This window comes from Crocodylus porosus, unplaced genomic scaffold (assembly GCF_001723895.1).
Source record: "Crocodylus porosus isolate Cpor-Errol unplaced genomic scaffold, CroPor_comp1, whole genome shotgun sequence".
Taxonomy (NCBI): Eukaryota; Metazoa; Chordata; order Crocodylia; family Crocodylidae; genus Crocodylus; species Crocodylus porosus.
The window spans coordinates 35,819,383-35,832,967 of NW_017728914.1; the positions used below are offsets into that span (position 1 = coordinate 35,819,383).

The 13,585-nt window shown below is 49.6% G+C and overlaps 1 protein-coding gene across 2 annotated transcripts in view; it reads left to right on the forward strand.

Moving 5' to 3' along the window:
• Positions 1–13,585, forward strand: part of SGCD (sarcoglycan delta) — a 241,655-nt gene that overhangs the window by 75,830 nt on the left and 152,240 nt on the right. The window contains exons 1-2 of one of the 2 annotated variants that reach the window (XM_019535276.1): positions 2,099–2,560; positions 9,242–9,427. In XM_019535276.1, the coding sequence (XP_019390821.1) occupies positions 9,242–9,427 (186 nt within the window). In that variant the 5' untranslated portion in view covers positions 2,099–2,560. Of the gene's footprint in view, positions 1–2,098; positions 2,561–9,241; positions 9,428–13,585 lie in introns of those variants that run through there. The other variant, XM_019535275.1, reaches the window with a different exon arrangement.

Consider the following 13,585-nt stretch of genomic DNA (forward strand, 5'->3'; position numbering starts at 1 on the left):
TTAATGCCTGAAAACACTGCAGAACACCATGCATGAATGAGAAGGGATGAATACAACCCGGGCAAAATGGCTTTGCTCCAACAGTTGTTTTGACAAAATAGTTAGGCAGTAATGCAGTTTACATTAAGGCACCCTTAAGTACCAGTGAGGTTGGTGCGATGCACGAGAGCTTTAATGTAAATGTTTATAGACTTGGCCTACTCATTATACCAATGGAAAAAAAAAAAGCAATATTAACATATCAGGCCTCCGTGTCTGTGCTTACCAGCATGCTATTGATTCATAGAAAAAAATTCCATATATAAATTACATAATATAATGGGAAAAGATCATGTCCAGTTTAGTAAGGAATTAACGTGGCGCTAGGATTTGAAATGGATCACTACTAGTAACACGATAGGTACAGGGTCCTCCTGCAATAAATAGCTCGAACACTGGTACCACAGATCCTGGCCGCTAGCTAAAGTCCTGACGTAGCAACACACATATGAACGTGCTTAACTCTTAGTGACTGTGTCATTTCACTGACGGCACCGTACTCAGACGTGCACTGGGGGGGTACCGAGGTCTTGGGTAGAAGGTGAGGAGCAGTCGACTTTGCAAGCGCCCGCTATTCCTGCAGATCCGGCGAGCTCTCTCACGTGAATCTGCACTTGAATTGCTCTGTTTCCATTTGTTTATGAGAAGAGGCTCTGAGGGTTTCACAGGCAGTGATGGTTTCATTCGCTGTTGGCTGGAGGCCCTGAAAAATGATAGTGTTGTTTCCATGGCAGACAGTTGTGGAGCTCCTTTCGCCAGAGCGAATGCCAGCGCCTGAGTCTGGATCCAAGAGGCTTTTGTTCAAATTCCAGCTGTGCAAATGCAAAATGAACTGCCCTCACTTGTGGTCACCAGCGGGATTGTTGCATTGTGCGCAGCCTGGCATTGTGACCCAGATCAAATCGTATCTAGCAAGGGGCCAGGCTCTGCAGCCTTCTCTTGGGATCCCAGTGCCTACGGGGGTCATCTGGCTGCGAGTGATGTTGCAACCCCGCTAAAGCCAAGGGGTGCAGGACCCAGTGCTGGCAGAGCGGGGTGAGGTGATGACATGGTGCGAGCCCTTTATGCGTGTAACTCTGGGGAGGGCTTTGCTCGACTCTTTCCACAACATGTCAAGGGCACATCTCGCACCCCTTGAGTCGTAGGTGAGTTCTCACTGCGGGTCCAAGCCCAGGCCAGCTAAAATAGATGGGCTTTCCATTGACTCCAGACTTTGAATCAAGTTGGAGTTGCTTCTGACCTCCAGCGATGCTCGTTGCCTATAAACACGCACCTGGGTTAGGTGCCTCTGCAGACAAGAATAGATTGGAGAGAAACCACGTGTATTATTTGGAAATAGCACATGGGGGGGGGATATAATTCTCTCTCTTTAAACTGTCTCTTTTCTATATTGTTACCTTGACAACTCTGCGGCTGTGTTTCATCTTTGGTGGAACTCAACTGTGGTGGATCGGGGGACATCCATGCGTGTGTCTCCATCTCCCCTGGCTCCGCTTCTCAGGCAGGAGTCGGTCCCAGGGTGTCCACAGCTGCAGAACGCGTGCTCGTTATCCCGGCCCGTGGTGTCATCTGGAGATGATTACAGGTACGAAGAACCGGGCCCCTTTCTGATTATTGAAGGCAGAGCAGTTTGTCTGTTTTCCCCCCTCCCTTAAGCCAAGACCAAAGCAATGTTCATTACTGCGGGAAGGAGATGCAAGGTGCTTTAAATATTTTTTCCGGGGTTAGGACAGCTTGAGAGCAGAGAGGAGTGAAAGTACTCCAAAATAATTGTATTATTTTTAGTCTCAGCAGCTACAGGAGTGTATAACAAGGTTAGGGTGCAGTTCTGATGCACTGAACTGAGCCTCGAGATGCTAAAAATATGCTTTCTTTTCTCGTAGTTGAAATTTCAGGAGAGGCAAAGGCAAGGTGGGGGGGCGGGGATGATGGTGAACTGGAAATGTTAACTCCTATATTTCCATGCTTCGTGGGGCTCGGCAAACAGCCTGCCACCTCCGTTCAGCCCAGCTCCCGGGATATTCGTGGGGAGTAGGGAGCGGTGCAACAGTGCCATCCGCGCCGCGAGGAAAGTTGGTGAAGGAAATACCTTCTCGGGTTCAGAATTGGTGCAGAGATGACTTGCTTTCTAGCTGCAAACACAAGCCATGTAGTCTCCATGGGCTTAGGGCAGGAGAGTGCTTGCGGGGAGTGGTGGGGGGCTCTTTAAGGCAAAACACATGTGTTTTCAATTGCTCTCTGGAGCCAAACCAGTAGCTGCAACTTGGCCTGACAAAGCCTTATTGAAGTAGAGACAGAGCGTGGTTTCAAAGCAGTTAGAAAGAGACCGGGAATGCTGCTCAGGAAATTCTTCAGGCATGGGCAGGGACTTGGCTGCAAGGCGGCTGCTGGAAAATCTGACAGGGGCAGCTCATGAACGCAGCCTAGGCCCCGTGCTGCTCTGAAGGCAGCCCTGCACCCTCCCGGCCGCCTCCCGCGCGCCCCACGAGCGCGGGGTTTTCACCCAGCCCCTCCAGAAGAGGTAAGGAGTGCATTTTTCTTTCTCCGGGCACTGGATTTGCTTTGCTGCTCCTCTGCGCGGCTGCTGGGGAGGCTGTTTGCTTGCTGCAGAGAGGAAGAAGTTTGCAATGTGCAGTGGCATTTTGCCGAAGAAGCTTGCTTAGCGTGGGGTGCTGGCTTCTCTTTAACTCGCCTTCAAGGGGAATTGTTCGGCCAGATCCAGCCTCGCCGTGGCACATTGCAGCTGGCAGCAGACCTGCCGCTCAACCCCCCTCCACTTCGTTTGTCCGTGGAAGTGGGTGTCTCAGCCCAGGACCCTTTCCAGGGGTAACGGCAGTTGGCTCTGTACCGGGAAACGAGAGCGAAGTAGTGTGGCTCCTCTTCAGTCAGTCAATATTATGCAGCTGGAACAAATGAATACGCAGCGTAGCATTGTATCTACATCCATTACGTGGGGCCGAAGTTGGTTTGTTTTCCTGCTTCGGGGTGTTACTTAATGCCCCCCACCTCCGATACGGGTTCGTCAAGTCCTGCAGCGAGATTTTTAAGACAGGATTTAATTCTACCGCAGCCTTTGATTTGCAGCTTTTGTGCAGTTGTTCTTTCGAGCATGTGGTTTTGTAGGTGTAAAATATCAGCAGAAGGGAACGCGTACGGCACGTGAGACCCAACACGGCCGCGGCCGGGAAGTTCGAGCCCCGGACTTGCATTTGACTCGGCGGCTGTCCTCGCTGCAGCTCCTCTGCGCTTTGTTCCCTAAATAACTACGAAACATTTAGGTTTCTCCTTTTTCGGCAGAAAGCGCAGCTGGGTTTATAGATTTACTTTCTTGCCTTCTCGGCTGCAGCTTGAGAGACTGATAGCAACTTCTGGTATGGAGGGCTGTGGTTTGGAAACGGGGGGGTGTGCCAGGGGGATACCCCGTCCTGCGGCTTCGCCCCCTCGGACGCTTGCTGCCCAGACCGTGCTTCTTTTCCAGGCGTGGGGGTTTAAGGATGGCCGGGGTTTGACTGGGGTTAGGATGGATATGGGGGGGCACCCTTTCAGAGGGCAGGGGGTGTAGCCTGCCTTTCGTAAGGGAGGAAGGAGCAAAGGGAGAGATGAAAGGGTCTCTTAGAGCAAGAGAAAAGAGAGAAAAGTAGAGGCTTGGTGAGCAAGCAATATTAGGAGGAACTACCGCGGGGGAGAAGGGGTCTGAGGGGTCAGATGGGGCTGGGGGGGTAGATGGCTTGTTGCAGGAGGTGTTTCACCCACTTTGCAAGGAATGGGTGGCCAGGTCACGCCAGGACTGGGAAACCAGTCTGGATTAGCAGCCCCAGTCTCTGCTCCTTTTGGGGCAGGCACACACTTCTGTGCAAGCAAGCCCGGAGATGAGTCAGGGCATTGGGCGTGAAGGGGAACACGCTGCCTACCCCCGGCCCTCCCCATACCCCAAACCACTCCTGCAGTGAGTCGGGGATGAGCATTAAGGCAGGGCCGAGGGTCCGAACCCTGCCCGCTCCTTTCAGTGCATGCTTTGGCTCTGCTGCCTCCCTCCCAGCAAGCAAATCCATCCCAATTATGGAAGCAAAACAGCCCGGCTTCTGCAGGGTTTGATTTCAGCCCTTTTTGGAGGTAGAGCCCAGAGCAGCATGCCAGGACATCAAGCGCAGCACCTTGATGTCCTGGCAAGCTGGGGCAGAAGAGATGCGGTGAGCCCCGAGTTTCGTCAAGGTCCATAGGCAAGCGGGTCCTTCCCAACAAACTCCAGGAGCAAAGGGAGAGAAACCCTCTTGTATGGGAATGTCCTCCACCCCGACCCACCTCAGTGACGGCCCTGGGAGAGCCCGCAAAGCTTGACGACCTGCAGGAAATCATCCGACACACATTTCCCAGGGAAGCCCGTGCTTCTGCCCTGTCAACCCCTTCATCCCATGCAGCGGGGACCGTCCTGTTGCAGCCTCGAGCCGCATGGAAGAGAAAATCAGCAAGCTGCTGCTTTGGGCTGGATGAAGGCAGATGCGAGACAGGGATTCCCGGGATGTCTTGGGACCTGGGATAATTATGGAAGCTGGTGGCTGTTTGCTGCTTTTCATGTGCGATGCCTCTCCAGCGAGTCTGCTTTCCTGTCTCCTTGGGCCGTGCAGATGTTTTGAAAAGCATCTCCAGATGCTGAGGCCTTGCTGGCAGAGGAGTCCAGGAGGAGTCGTAGCACGACTGTCCCCGTGGCCTTCGAGGAGTAGATAAAACCTCCCTCATGAAGGGAGTGATTCACAGCCCGCGGAAGCCAGTGGAAAGGCCCATGCGGCATGCGTGAGACCTGGATTGAGTCCTGTTTGCTGCACCTGGTACACTAATTATCTAGGGCTGAGGTTCTCAGCTTGTTTCGATTTGAGGCACTCCTTGGAAAATGCCAGCTCTTAGCTTGCCCTCGTGTTTTGATGACAAAATATAAAAGAGCAATTCTGCTGCAGAAAACTCGGAGGCTAGGGACAGAAGTTATACATCAACCCTTCCGACTCTAGCTACTATGAAACTATGAAACCCGTATAAGTGATCGGAAACCGGTTCACATCTGGAACGCAACAGAAGTCCAGCGCGCATAAACTGCTTTCAAAGTGGCCAAAACTGCTTTAAGGTAAACCTGGATGGATGTAGTATCAGACTGAACTGATTTAGGTTAAATCGGTTTACTGAACTTCTGTCCCAGATGCCCTTTAGGGTCAAGTTAATGCACAATCCCCCAGCATCCCAGGATGCTTTGAGCCTCCCCGGCAGACCTCCCCCACCCCGTGCAGGGTGAGGAGGGTAGGCTTGGCCAAACTGTCTGCTCCAGCCCGGCAAGGAGGCATGCTGTAGCGCCCCCCGGCTTCTGGCCTGGGCCACTGCAGGCATGTGGCTGCATTTCCAGAATCAGAAATGAATGTCTGTTTGCTTGCTTACGGGTTCAGTCTGCGCGGTTCAGGCTAACCTGCAAAGATTGAATCGATTCAGCCTTGGGCTTTTGAACTGTCTTGACTTAGCCTGAAAGACCACAACAAGCAAAGCCGTTTTGACACTGGGGATTCCTATTTGAAAAGTCTCGGTTCATCTCGTGAATCCTGTTTGAACATGTGACAGTGCTAATGTTGTGTGGCACCCTGCGGTTGAGAATCACTCGATCGAGGGTGCAGTACTCTGAGAGGAGTACAGCTGGTGAGGTAGAACTTGCTTACGGGTTCAATCAGCTTCAATGGGTTCAGACTGGGAAGTTTTAAAGTGCGATGGCTGCATTTCTGTTGTTTTTTGAAATAGGGCTATAAATGTGGGAATGGCTGTCTGATTCTGCAAGGGACTAATACCACAGTTTAGGGAATGGTGGGCACTTTAAATATAGGTTGATCAAGGTATACATTGCTTTCCTATCCTTGCCACTTGTGCTAGGCCCACTGATGCAGTTTGATAGCCACACCTAGCAGTATTTTCTCTTCCAGCACCCCTCCTCTAGCTCTTCTTCCTGAATCCTCCCTCTCCAGTCTGTATTTTGCATTTAAAAAGGAAGACCTCTGCCAAAAGAGACAAATAAAAGGATCTTTCTAGATAGTACTGTCTCCTGGTGCTTAATTTTCTCCTGATTTCTTTTTAATGTTTTAGTCAGAAGAAATGGCCCAGATGTAAATTATAACAAACGTGCTTTTTTCTCCCACGGAAAGCTGATTATTGATAGCAGATGTATCTTGCTTCTTTTCGAGCTGCCTTGAAAAGCTTTTCATTGAACTCACTTGTTTAACAGACCTCAGCCCTCTGTGTCTATCATTATTTCTTTTCCCTTAAGAGAATTGGAGACCTGATCATTTTATTACTTGCAGTGCACAAAAAATGCAAGTTCGAAGCTGCTTTATATACATGGTTACATGGTGTAGTACATGATGATCATGTGAGTATCATGTTCTATAGCCGTGTCTAAAATGTGTAGCATTCCGTGTTAGGATCGTGTTAGGCCAAGCACTGGGACACTTTCACCAGGTATGAGCAGTACTTCCCTTGATATGTCACTGCTTATTGTAGAACTGTACGTATACTGTGTGCCTTGAATTGGAGAAATTCTCCAAATCAGACTCTTGTTTGGATTCAGGCTGTCACTGTGGCTATGTCCAGCTCTCACAGAAATCTTTTTTGTGTCTGCAAAACTTTTTCTCCAGGTGGGCATGAGGTTTGATCACAGAATAAAAACTGAGCAGGAGTTTGCTCTTGCAATAGGTACAGAAATCCATGCCTGTTTGAAAGCGGGTGGTGCACGGGGTGCCACATCTGGTTCCTGGATTGGCCAGACGTAGCATGTGGTTTGGGAGGGCGGGAGATGCAGTTGTCATTCATTTTCAGTATTACAGCCCCCAGGCTGGCTCACATGTGGAATGGGAGGCAGAAAGGCCAGAGGGAGCATTTGACTGGGGATGCTAAAACCAGACCCTTTTGTGAAACAGAATCATCAAAAGCAAGGGCTGGAAGGGAGCTCAGGAGTCGCATCTGGTCCAGCCCCCTGCTGCAAGCAGGACCAGCCCCAACTCCATCATCCCAGCCAAGGCTTTGTCTACCTGGGTCTTGAAAACATCCAACTGTAACCCAGGTACACCGAAGGTGTGCCCTCCCAGACAAATGGAGACAGGCTAGGGTGTTGAAGGAGGGACGTCACCTCCATATATGTGGATCCCTCCATTTCCCTATAGAGACAGCCCCACGAGTGTACACTTAACTTTATACAGTTTTATTATTACAAATATAGTTAAAACATTGACATGCCAGAAATAATTGAATACCTGATATTACAAAATAACTTCCATAATCTCCAGGTCAAGAAATGAGTTACCCGACCCAATGAATTCAATAACATTCACCCCAGTGGGTAAAACCCAATACACAAACTGTTGCAAAACAAATGCGGAAGTTTGGGGCTGTGGTCACGTGCAGCGGTGCTCTCTCTGCAGTCAGATTATTCAGGGCCCAGCTTGTGAACAGCTGTGATGTGGGTGCAATGGGGAGAAGCCCAACTGCGTGTACCTACCCATGCACAAGCATGAACACAGTTGTGGGCCTCCTCCCGCAGCAGCAACCCCAGCAGCAACCCCTCCAGCCCCTGTGGCCTGGGGGGTCCTTCCTGTCTAGGAGGCAAGACTTGCAAAGGGAAATGGGAGGGAGAGCTGTAGGTGTGCAACACTTCTTCCATGTGCATGGGAAAGCCCTGTGGGCACTGACACAGCACTACATGGTGCAGCACAGAGATACCAGGGGTATCCCTGCATGGTGCTACACTGTGTCCTGTAGACATACCATGAGAGACATCATGTCCCATTCAAAGGTAGGCGGCCATGGCAGCATGGTGCATGGTGCTCACTCCTGCACCAGATACTGTCCGCTGGACCACGGAGGTAGCGCCTTCCCAGAGCTGGTCCAACCCAGCTGCAGCCCTGTGCCCTGCTGCGGGCACAGAAATCTCAGGGGCGCGTGCTCCACTTGACGCATTGCCTTGGCCCCCCTCCCACTCCTCTCCGCTGTGTCACCTGTGCCTCCCCCCAACATATCACCTGTGCCCCCTCTCCTCCGCCCCCCATTGACTTACCTTCAGGGAGCTGCTCTCCATTGCTGCGTGGCTGCCATGTGCATGTGTGCATGCACATGTGCATGGTGCTTCCTGTCTTTGAGTGCCCTCCCCACTGCCCGCAGCCCCTTGCTGGCCCATGTTTTTCTCTGTTAAAGGAAAAAATTGTGTTTTTCCGCAGCAAACGAAAAACGTGGATCCCTGGTAATAGCTCAGAGCCTCAGTCACTTGTTCCTATACACATCACCTTATATCCAGCACACTTAGCATAATTGAATCCATCTTTTACAATATAAAATATTATAGAAATATTGCATGATTTTCCTCAGGTTTGGGCCCACAGTCCTCTTTCCAAGGGGCACTAGGGCCCTTGGGCCCCCACACACTCGGTGCCGGTGATTCAGTGTAAATCTCACATGGTGATGTGCTGATTTGATTTGGGCTGTACAGATGGACAACTTTCCATTTTAAGCCTCTTCAGTGGAACGACAGAAAGAACTCAGAGCCGTTGCCCTCCCCCCTTTCTTCAAAGCCACAAGGAATAATTTTGAGACTTTTATTTGAATTAAAGCCTCTGAGAAGTCATACTGCACCTTCAAAACAAACTGCTGAACTCAACTTCTTTTACCAAACGCATGCAAAATTTTACCCTCAGGATTTTTAGGGGCCCTGGAGCGCCTGCCTTGCAGAAAACCTGGAGCTGTTAACAGAGTCGTTGGAGAATGGTCTCCATGGGAAACCTCTACTGTGCGTGCGTGTGTGCATATATATGCATGTGTGCATATATAAGTATGCATATATGTATGTGTATGTGTGCACATATGTATGTTACATGTGTATGTGTGCATGTATATATAGTGTGTGTATATAAGTACGTGTATGTAAGTATATGTATATGTGTGTGTACACGTGTGTGTGTGTGTATAAGAGAGCAAGATGTATATAAACTGCGATGATTCAGTACTATATAAAATAAGCCCTAGGAAAAGCAATGCAGAAGGAAGCCGCGGGAGGAGACACTGACCAGCTGGTAATTTCTGGAGTTAAAGGACGCTCTGAGAAGTATAGACACAAGCCTGTAGGCAGTTCTCATCATCTGATTTGCCCTGCAGCTTAAAGTACATGCTCATCTCCATGCATTTGTTTCAGATGCCTCAGGAACAGTACGCGCACCGGAGCGCCATGCAGAGCTCGGAAGGACCGCAGGTTTACAAAGTGGGGATTTATGGCTGGAGGAAGAGATGTCTCTATTTCTTTGTGCTCCTCCTCATGATTTTAATCCTGGTGAACCTGGCCATGACCATCTGGATTCTCAAGGTTATGAACTTCACCATCGTAAGTAGGGGTTTCCAAAAAGTCTTTGCATGATGGGAGAGGGACTGGAATTTCCTCCCGGGAGCTGAGAGGAACGTGGTGCTCCAGTTCCCAAACTTGCATGTTACAGGGCCAAGCCATGAAGGTACCCAGTTATCTTCTGGGGGCTGGACCTGATGATCTTGCGAGGCCAAGGTCCCGTCCAGCCCTAATGTCCATGAAATGTGTAATCTCCTTCATCTGGAGAAGGACTCCCAAGGCTGTGTGCGGTGTTATAAGCCCCAGGCGTTCAAAAATCATGGTTCCCCAGAAAAATGATAAGACTGGCTTAAAAATGATAATGTTCAAAAATTAGGAAATTGCTATTGGGTTTGTTTTTTGCACTCTTTTTTTTTTTTGCACGTTATCACTTTTCAGCCTCTTGTGGGCTAAGATCTTGTGTGTTTTATCACTTCCCCCATGACCACAAGGGCAAGAAGCTCCTTTTGCCTTCTCATTTTAAATGAAAGCTGTTGCGTGATCTCCAGGGGGTTTTATCATACCTGAGGTTGGGAGAGTTGCAATAACATCACAAGAGTCTGGCAGCACGGTGTGTGCTCTTTACGTGAAAATTAGCCAAGCATATTCTTATCTTCAGCCTTGGTTTGCAGACGTGCCTGCTGTCATTACTGTAAGCATCCATTCCTCGCTGATTGGAGCTCCCTCATTGGGTCCGGTCTAACTCCCCCTGCAAACCAGTGGAAAAAGACCTTGAATGGGGGAGAGATTACATGGAGGCAGGGTCCCCCCACCGGACCAAGGGCAGTAGCACAAGCCCCGTGTGCCACTTCAATTCTCTTTTTGAGGATATTAAATGGTGCCTAGCTCCCGGTGAGCCTGATCAGACCTAGGGCCAAGGCACACACTTTTTTAACACCAAAGTCACCTGCATTGGCTCGGGGAGTGCCTGCAGCAGGCAGATAATTGGCTTTACTGGAGTAGCTGTCACAAGAGGTCATTAGGCAGTGGGGAACTAGGAATAGCCTGTTTGAATTGAGCAAACAGCTAGCCCGGGATAGAAGCAGACCCACAGCATCTATGCCAGTATAATTTATACCAGTGTAGCTTTACCTCTCATTTTTCCCACGGTACCTTTACAAGGGACTCTCGTGAGTTATGCTGATGCGGGTTATGCTAGGGATAACGCATCCTGTGTCCAGGTCCCTCACCTATATTATCTCACTAATAGTCTGTGGGAGGTTGAGTAATAATCAGTAATTTACTGCATCCAATCAGCAAACTATTATGCTATCAGAACTTATGGAAGTCATAGTCTCCAACAGCTGTCCTGGGACAGATACACGGTGAGCAGTAATACTCCAGAAATGTAAGTGCACCTTGGGAGCAAGAGATTTTAAAGCAATGATCTGCAAGAAATAAGCTATTATCAGTAGCTCACTGAAGAGTCAGCCACATTTGAGTGATTAAAGCTTTACCAGGCTGGTTATATACCTGAATGGGGTTAGCGCCAGTTTTAACTGCTCAGTACAATAGTTCATTGTATAACGGGTATGCTGGGATAGTGGTGTGCTTCTCAGCCTGATGGACAAGTCACACGTCAAAGTGCCAGATACTCTGTGCGACCCATGTTGGTGCCAGTCCGGGGCGTGAACTCCATCCTTGTGGGTTAATTCACCTCCGTATGCTGTAAGTTTGTAGGCAGTAAACAGTCGGTGGTGATAACAGCACAAACTTAAAAATACTGAAGCCTGCAAGGGGAGCAGCTTTATATTGGGTTTGTGAAATACCTACCCAGGTATAAGGAGATTATTTTGAATCATGTTGTGAAATTAAACGCCCATCCACCTAATGTCCCAGCGGTGACACGCTGGTAGTTAGGGGAAGACACAAAGCCATTAATGCCAGGGAATTATGTGTTGCTGTGGGCACATTGCCTTCAGGTTTTATTTGTGCTCCCAGGATTTATAGCCCAAGCTGAGCCTTCGCATGTTCCCCCAAGCGAATGAATCGGTCTCGGAGGAAAGAGGTCAATTCGGTTTAATGTCTTTGTGCGGCCAGTTCAGTTCCCCGCTGCTTGAGGTGGATCTGGTCCAAAAGCTTGCACCGTTTGGGATTCCCCTTCTATTTTGCCCTGATCCTATGGACACTTGACGCCAGTAAGGCATGCTTCCTGTGCCAAGTGCTGGGTAATAACACAGGAGGACTCTGTGTTTATCAAACTATCTCCGCTCTTCCTTAAATCCAGTCTTTACAGGACTGTCCCACCCATAGCTTGAGCACAGGGGAAAAAAATGCTGGTTTCGTTTTGAAACCTTTTTTGTCATCTTCTCTCCAGCTTTGGGGGGCAAGTGGCTTCAAGTTAGGAACGGTGTTGTTACAGCTTTGAAGTCAGTGTGGACTTTTCTCTTTTGGGGTGCCCGGTCCACTGGTCTCCCCTGAATGCTTGTGGGATGACTGGACTTTCCAGAAGGCCTGTGCAAAGCACTCGGCATTGTCTTGTTGCAGTAAAACCTCTAGCCCATGGCACCTGTGGGAAAAGAGGAACAAAGGAAGACCTTTTGCATTGGAAGCAGTGTGCATCCCAGGGCAGAGCGGCATCGAGCTGTCTCGGAGGAAGTCCTATTTGTGCGAGCTTGCCGCCGAGGTCTCCTGCAGTCTGTATTCATTTTTAAACAACCAAAATGGTGCAGTTCTCCAGCGAATAGGTGCATAGATGCATGTGCTTTGACTCTCACCACCTTTGCTCGGGGTTGGTGAAGACTGTGGTGGGGTAAGAAGAGCAACTGGAGCATAACCCCAGCCTGGCAGGTCAGGGATGTATCCCACCCTGCAGCGAGGAGGGAGGAGCTAGTCAGCCATATCGTTATGGCTGATTTCAAAGTGCCATTGCCCCAGCATCTCCTCTGCGACCTCAAGCCCGCCCCACGGTGTCTGAACCAGCATTGCTCCACAGGACAGTCCTGGCACGCATTAAAATACAGCGAGTGCTTATTATATCCAATAAGTGCTCATTGCATTTTAATGAGCTCAGCAAGCCTTCTGCTGGGGAAAACTCTGGGGTGTAATAAATGTTGATAACAGGGCGTGAGGAAGGGAGGAGGAAAGGCAGTCTGGAAAATAATACCTTCCCTAAGCAGAAGCTGTTCCTCCTGCCTGGCATCGAGATAACAATCGACTCCATTCTCTCTCTCCCCCATCCACTCCATCGACTCCGCAGACACAAAGAGAAGCAAAATGCCTTTTATTCCCTTTTAATCGCACTCTGCTCCATTTCCACCATTCATCCCTTACTGAAGCACAGTTTGCAAGGCAGCCCTTTACACAATCTGCGTTTAAGTTGGCGGGCTTTTGATCACCAGGGCTTTATAATGAGCAACGCCCAACTCATTTCATTAAAAAAGAAAAAAGAAGCCCAAATATGCAGAAGTCAAAAGAAACAGGGCTGGGCTCTTTTCTTTTTACAGCAAGCAAAAGTCTCAGGGCTGCACCGGGCCTGCTCCTCCCTGCTTTGCCTCTGGATTTGTCATCGACTCCCCGTTTGGTGTGTGGCACCCCGAGCAGTTTGGTCTGCACCAAAAGCGAGTCAGCAACGGGGCCTGGGGGTCGGTGCCTTTGGCACTAGAGTGACACTGCCCTTAAATTGGAGCATGGCCCGTTCATAAACTAGCTTTGTTTGGAGCATGGACAGGCCAAAAACTCAAAGCAGAGTGTGGCTAGTAGGAACAAAAAAATGCAGTCTCCTAATGTGATTTCAGGTAGGAACCATGCCATGCTTAGCTCTCCCATGAGATCTAGGGGAAGTCCTGAAGCGGGCTCAGATTTGCCCACCCGCTGGTGTTGTGTCCCTATGATGCTGCTGAGTCTAAGACAGGGAGGGAGAGTATTTTCCCATCTGCTCCTTTCACCTGGTGCATGTCTCACACACAAGTCAAGCTAAGCATGGAGCTTGAGCTGAGCGCAAAGGTCAGACCCGGGCCCTAAGGCCTCTGGGTCCCAACACTGGAGGAGCCTGGTCTGAGTTTGCAGTCCTTCTGTGTTTGGTTTGGGGATAAGGTTTGGTGTCAGAAGAAGGAGCAATGGGCTCCAGTTGCAGCAAGGAAGGTTGAGGTTGGATATTAGGAAATTAGGATATTAGGTTGAGGTTGGATATTAGGTTGGATATTAGGAAAAACTCTCACG